This window comes from Triticum aestivum, chromosome 4B, assembly GCF_018294505.1.
Source record: "Triticum aestivum cultivar Chinese Spring chromosome 4B, IWGSC CS RefSeq v2.1, whole genome shotgun sequence".
NCBI lineage: Eukaryota > Viridiplantae > Streptophyta > Magnoliopsida > Poales > Poaceae > Triticum > Triticum aestivum.
Window position 1 is genome coordinate 660,513,726 of NC_057804.1, and position 7,283 is coordinate 660,521,008.

General features: G+C 45.2%; 1 protein-coding gene across 1 annotated transcript; it reads right to left on the reverse strand.

Moving 5' to 3' along the window:
* Window positions 1-1,714: 1,714 nt before the first annotated feature.
* LOC123089723 (germin-like protein 8-5) lies at window positions 1,715-2,796 on the reverse strand. Its single transcript, XM_044511316.1, has 2 exons — window positions 2,592-2,796; window positions 1,715-2,462 (listed from the first exon to the last, which is right to left on the reverse strand). The coding sequence occupies exons 1-2, from the start codon at window positions 2,710-2,712 to the stop codon at window positions 1,894-1,896; spliced, it is 690 nt and encodes a 229-aa protein (XP_044367251.1). The 5' UTR covers window positions 2,713-2,796; the 3' UTR covers window positions 1,715-1,893.
* Window positions 2,797-7,283: the final 4,487 nt, after the last annotated feature.

A 7,283-nucleotide genomic window follows, 5' to 3' on the forward strand; every position in this document is an offset into this window, starting at 1 on the left:
GGGGGGGGCACAAGTTGTAGCACTAAAGCGGCCTTTCTTTATTAGGCTCAGGGCCATAGTTTAAATAGCCGGCTATAGTCTTTTCAGCAGGGTGCCGCTAAATGGTCTCATGTACAAATAGCCCGATGTAGCCCACTATAGCTGAATTGGAGGTCCGCCTCTATTTGGCATAGCCCGCTATTAAAAACATTGCTCGGGACACACCTCACCTGCTTCTTTTGTTAGAGTAAACAGTACATCCAATGCCTAAGCCATGTTTAGCCTCGCTAGGGATTGATGGCTTTCTCCGGTGACCTTGTACCAACGGCTTTGTGGCGGTGCATGGGTTTGAGGTGTCGGAAGTTGAGGTGGTGGCCCTAGATGGCAGGTTGCATGTCTGGGTCTCCTGCGAACAGTGTAGAAGTGTAGTTTGCATTGTCCCTTGGCTACAGGGCTTGCAAGGGGTGTCGTGGCAGGTGGTCGTGGCAAACTTGTCATCATCTATGGTGGCCAAGCCCTGATCTAGATCTGGAGTCCTCGGCCCGTCATGGTAGATCTGGTTGCCCGAGTCCCCTTGGTGAGGTGTGCAGGACGGTCCAAACAAAAGCTCGACATCTCGACGCTGGTGGCAGCGATGTCTTGGTAGTTATGTCCCTTTTGGCTCGTCGCCATGGCTCTCCCACCCTTCGAGCTCAGGGTGAAAATTCTTGTCCGCCCTGGTGGACATGGTGGTGGCGACCCATTGTGTCATGACCCTCTTGGGGGCTTTACCGGTGAGTGCATTTGTCTTCCAAACACGGTGGCATGTTTGGAGTGTTATGGTGATCCAATCGACCCTACCTCTACTTTGGTGACGAACGGTATTGCTTGCACCTATCATGTACATGCAACAATGACATCCTTTCATCATGTATGCTCGATAGTATGGTCAATGCTCCTTGTTTTAGGCAGAGGGTCCTCTCTAAGAGTAATTGGGTGGTGACGGTGTGACGAAGTCCAGTGTTTTCTTTCAGGTGGTGCATGGTTGAATGTCGACGGCGGACCTGGTTGAGTCTTGAGGTTGTCCAACCTCTCATGTCCTTTCTTTCGGTGCCATACTGGAGGCGTCTAATTGTGCACTTCCGGTGATTGTTAGCGTGTTTTTCTTGTTTTGTCATGCTTTCTTTGATCATCTTGTATGACAGTTTCCTCGACACCATGTATCGTTCGGTCATTGGACTTTATTTATGAAGCGGGTAGAAGTCCGTTTCATGATAAAATTCTTCACTGACAAGCTAACAACGCAAATAATAACCATTTGGGGGGGGGGGGTAATAATCCTTTCTTTTCTATATTTTTTCATGTTTTCTATATGTATGTTCGAGCTGATTTTTGGAACCTGGTCTCTGGTGAGCCCAGTTTCTATAAATTAGTAAAAATCGTATTTCTAGTTCTCAACTTAAGGCAAACAAAAATAATGCTCGTAAGTTTTTTGATAAACGAGTCACTTCATTGATTTCCATTCAAGCAACCGTCAATAAAGCTTACATTAGTTTTGAACTAAAAGGAAGCTAAAACATTACATACGGGAATCATAAATTACTTATTTCATGAAACAGAAAGCGAGAGACAAGAACTACGACTCAAGCAACCAACTTTTGCACATACGACTTCCATATTTCAATCATGAGCACAATCGGACTCCAACCATCGCATTCATCACATTTGAACCAAAACAGCATATAACATCACATCATTATCATAAAAAATGATATTGTCAATTATCCAGAAGGTAGATATACATTCACTCATTACAGACACACAAATGGCATGATGTACGTTCCATTTATTTTATAGATTAAGATGCATATCTAGGAACTCAGCCATGTCCTTAATTTGTGCACTGATCTTTCAAGTAATTAACAAAGGTCTGACTTAGTTGTGGTTGTTCTCCCAGAACTGGGCCTGGAGCCAGTCTATTGTATTCTTTTCCACCTGAAACGCCTTGGCAAGAACATCATCGGATATTTGTGGGTCTGACCCAAACACCGCGTTGGCAATTGTGATAGCCCCAGGGTTCTGGCTGCTAAGTGCGGCAATTGCAACGGCGGGCTTGTGTGGGTTGGGGTTGAATTGGAAGTGGATGAGCCCCACGGGGAAGACAAACACATCACCTTTGTTGAGCACCTTGGAGAGGAACTTGTTTCTGTTTGGGGCGGGCTGGTTGGATGTGACAAAGCCAACGTACAGTGTCCCCTCGAGTACCGTGAGGATCTCAGTGGCGCGAGGGTGCGTATGTGGTGGGTTCTGACCCAAGGGAGCATAGTCGATGCGCGCAATTGAGATGCCGAGTGTGTTGAGTCCAGCAATCTGCATGACGTTGATCAAGGTGACGTTGGATCCAACCTTGTTGGTCACCCTAGGCTTGTCGAGAGCGGCTGCCTTGAAGAAGTCATCAGCGTTGACCTCCATTGGGTTCTTGCAAACAAACCCATTGACACGAACTGGTGCATAGAGGAGATGTGACATGTAAGCTCAGATCTTACGAAGTTGTTTCTGACTTGCATATAATTTCTAGAAATTCATTTCAGCATATTTATTTGGTGAGAACGGGATGAGAAACAGGATAGTACCTGGTGAATTCATGTCGGCGACACAAAAGTCCTGGAGGGGGCTAGGGTCGGAGGCAGTGGCCTGGCATGAGACCAAGGCAAGAAGAGCAGCAAGGAGAAGGATGGAAGAGGAGGATGCCATCTGATTTTCTTCTCTCTCTCTCTCTCTCTCTCTCTCTCTCTCTCTCTCTCTCTCTCTCTCTCTCTTGTGTTTCTGTTTGTGGTTGTGGCGTGAGTGATGGTTTCAACATGTAGGGGATGTATGAGTTTATATAGCTGCGCGAGCCGCGCCTAAAATCGTAAGCAATAATAGACTTAGTCAAGTGAAAGCAACCAACCAATTGAACTGGTCCCTTGCTGCTAATTAAACTACTGCATACACTTTACAAGTTCCCATTTAAGACACGTTTTCCCTTCAAAGAAGCAAGGCAGCTTAAACAGCCATATAAAGCTACTCTATGGTGATGTGTACGGCCGACTACTAATTATGAATGTTTCACCATCTCACGTGAGTCGCCACAATGCATGTAAGGCCGATTCCAGGAACATTCACCACCCATCACTATTAAGGAAAAGATCTTTAAGACAAGAAACATCGGGCACTAGTTTAATTAGATATCATATACTTGGTCACAGTCGGAATCGGTGTGGACGAAACCAGTCAAAGAGCAATTGAGAAGCCAAGTCATGTAAGGCAATCAATCGTTTTCTAGCTCGATGCCGACATAGATGAAGTCACCTACTCACGCGTAGGCTTGATTCATGGGCGCATGACTTCTAAAGACATATGGAGTGACTACTACTCCTGTTCTGTTCCGAAGTTGATACAGAATCATGTCTGCAATCGACCTTTTCAAACTATGAAGTTATATATTTGCCAATTGATTTTCCGTCAAATCCAGCAACACAGAACGATAGAGTAGTTAGCAGATTTGTAGCAGCCCATGTACGTTATCATCATGTCAGTCAGATATTTACTTGGTCACATGTCTCTCGAAGTGGTTGAGTACTTGCAGGAAGAAGCGACGACATTAATGGACAAAGTGCCCAACCAAAAGGAGAGCTGATACAAATGCCATGACGAGGGAGAGCAGGAAGTTTCTGTATGATCTTAGCAAGACTAGTTAACATCTTCTTGCAAAGTGTTTTATCACGCATGACCAGTTCAGTGTATTAATCTAACAATCTGGTTAGCCTTCCTGACTAGGTTCATGGCACCAGACCTCACCAGCTTCTTTTACTAGAGTAAATGGTACTCCCTCTGTAAAGAAATATAAGAGCTTTTAGACCACTAAAGTAGTGATCTAATCGCTCTTATATTTCTTTATGGAAGGAGTACATCCAATGACAAGAATAGGCAAGGCGACCACTCATAAACAGATTAATTTCTTGGAGGTGTGTGTTTGCAGTTTTAGTGTAGAAAGAAGTTTCCATCAGATGATTTAATTGCTTCTATCACAAGTATCTTATAAAGAAACAACTCAAATAATAATTGTTTTTGGGACTCAGATATCTACAATAGTTTTGCCGGTGCAGGGCTGGTTCCATGAAAATTCACCACCCATCAACACAGTTTATTAGATATCATATACTTGGGCATGGTTAGAAGTGGTCCTCACAATGTTAAAGAGCAGCTCATAAAAGCCAAGTGAAGTAAAGCGATCGTTTTCTACCTAGACAAAGTCACCTGCTTAGCTTTATCTAATCCCTCGCTTCTTTTCAGCTGCTACAGAATGCGTGCAATCAAGCTTTTCAAGCTGTGACCACTAACATAAGCAAACTATATATTTGTCACCGGATTTGTCATGAACAATAATGTGCACAAAATATGACATGGGATAAAAATAACATACAGATAATTATACATTGATAGATGTGTGTTGGCAGCTTAACATACATATTATTAAAAAGCATGGTTAGAGATATAATGGAATATCTTACCGTCCTCCAAAACCAAAGGAAAAATAAACAGATAAACTTTGCAATATGAGTCACCTAGTGATATACAAAATATTAGGTTGGAAGATGACGTTGTAGTTAACGCACTGTGTCAATGAGGAAGAAAACGAGGTGCGTCATTCCATGCATGAATGCAACTAATACATAACTATTATATGTAGCAGCCCCTGTTAGCATCACATCAATAAGATATTTACTTGGTCAAAATTTTCTCAAAATGATTAATTACATTAATCCACGCACGCATAACAATGACGATAGGGAGCAGAGACAATTCGTGTGATCTTAGTAGGAGTAGTTAACGTCCTCTTGCTAAGAGGTTTATCATCATCATTTCAATGGAAAAATCTGACAATCTAGTCGGCCTTTCTTGAGTAAGCTCATGACACACCTCGCATGCCTCTTTTGTTAGAGTAAACAACACACCCAATGACTGGGCAAGGTGGTCAATCATAACTAATTAATTTCTTGGAGGTGTGTGTGTGTGTGTGTCGTTTTGATACAAAAAAGTTGTTTCCATCAGACAAATAAAATGACCGAAAGAAGAAGACATGCCCCAACATCATCCTGGTGGGCAACATGAGAGCCTATCTCCGCCACCCGCCCTAGACCTACACACTCTCCGCCTCCCTGGTAGCCATCGATCGGCACCACACCGAGCAAAGCCCCGGGCGATGGCAGGCGGCAATGGGATGTCCCTTCTCTCCGCTCCACCCCCTGGTCTTTGTGGGCTAACCCTAGCACCTCACACCACCACCACTGCTATCCCTGCCTCCGGAGGTGGGCCGCTGACCTGACATTTTGTCGCATGTCTAGTGGGGTCATGGTTCACTTGGTTCGTGCGTGGATCAAGGAAGTCTGCCTGGAGCCGGTGCTCTCCCACATCAGGTTGCATCATGATCGTTGACTTGTGAGGGGTGATTGCAGTCAGACGGGATGTGGTTGCCCATAGCCTCTCAAGGGTGAGGTTTCACCACAGGTGAGGTACTCCATGCACCCATCGGGAATGGTCAGGTGGGTTTGTTGGCGGTCTTAGGCCCGACCAGAACTTGGGCCAGCTCAAACCTCACTATGGTTTGATGTCTTTCTCCAGTGACCTCGTACCAACAGCTTGGTGGCGAGGCATGGGTTTGGGATGTTGTATGTTAAGGCGATGGCCCTAGATGGCAGGCTGGACGTGTGGCAAGGGTGCAGGGCGGTCCAAGCAAAAGTTCGGCGTCTCAACACTGTTGGAGGCGATGTCTTGGCAGTCACGTCCCTCTTGGGGTCCTCGCCATTGTTCTCCACCCCTCCTATCTCAGGGTGAAAACCCTTGTCCCCCCAGTGGATGCGGTGGTGGTGGTGCAATGCGTCATGACCCTCACGGGTTCGTCATTGATGAGTGTAGTCGCCTTTCAGTCGAGGTGCCGTGTTCAGAATGGTATGGCGATCCAATCGTCCCTACCTCAAATCTGGAGACTCACTGTATTGCTTGCACCTATCTTTTACACGCAACAATGTCCTCCTTTCATCATCTTTGCTCGCTGGTACAGTCAACGCTCCTTGGTTTAGGAAGAGGGTCCTCTCTAGCAACAGTTGGGTGGTGTCGATGTGACAAAGTCCAGTGTTTTCTTCAAGGTGGCCTGTGGTTGAATATCGTCATCGGTCCTAGTTGAGTCTTCAGGTGGTCCAGCCTCTCTTGTGCTTCCTCTCGGCCGCATGTTGGAGGCGTCTAATTGGGCACTTCCAGTGCTGTTAGCATGTTTGGCGTTCTTTGATCATCTTGTATGATGATTTCCTCAACACCATGTATCGTTCAGCCAAGCGGTCGTAGACCGTTTTGTGATAAAATGCTTCTATGATAGGCTTGTTACAAAGAAACGACTCCAATAATATTCATTTCGGGGGGGGGGGGGTGCATTGCGCCGTGACCCTCTTGGGTTCGTCATCGGTGAATGTAGTCGCCTTTCAGTCACAGTGGCGTGTTCAGAATGGTATGGCGATCCAATCGACCGTACCTCAAATCTGGTGATTCACTGTATTGCTTGCACCTATCATGTACGCGCAACAATGTCCTCCTTTCATCATCGATCACTGGTACGGTCAACGCTCCTTGGTTTAGGAAGAAGGTCCTCTCTAGCAGCAGTTGGGTGGTGTCGGAGCGACAAAGTCCATTGTTTTCTTCTAGGTGGTGAGTGGGTGAATGTCATCGTCGGTCCTGGTTGAGTGTTCAGATGGTCCAGCCTCTCTTGTGCTTCCTCTTGATGGCACGCTGGAGTCATCTAATTGGGCACTTCCGGTGCTGTTAGCGTGTTTGGCTTGGTTTGCCATGCTTTCTTTGATCATCTTGTATGATGATTTCCTCAACACCATGTATCGTTCAGACAAGCGGCCCAAGTCCGTTTTGTGACAAAATGTTTCTATGGCGTGCTTGTTACAAAGAAATAGCTCAAAAATATTAAATTTGGGGGGGGGCGGTAATAATATTTTCTTTTGTATATTTATGCATGTTTTCTATATGTGTGTTGGAGCTAATTTTTGTAATTTGGTCTCCAGTGTGCCCAGTTTCAAAAACGAGTTCTCAACTTAAGAAAAACAAGAATAGTTATCATAAGTATTTTGATAAAACAAACCACCTCACCAAATTTCCATTAAAGCAACCGTCAATTGAACCTACAAGACTTTTGACCCAAAAGGAAGCTAAAATATTACATGCAGGAACCGTAAATTTCTTATTGCATGCGCCAAAAAAGCGAGAGAGAGAGAGAGAGAGAG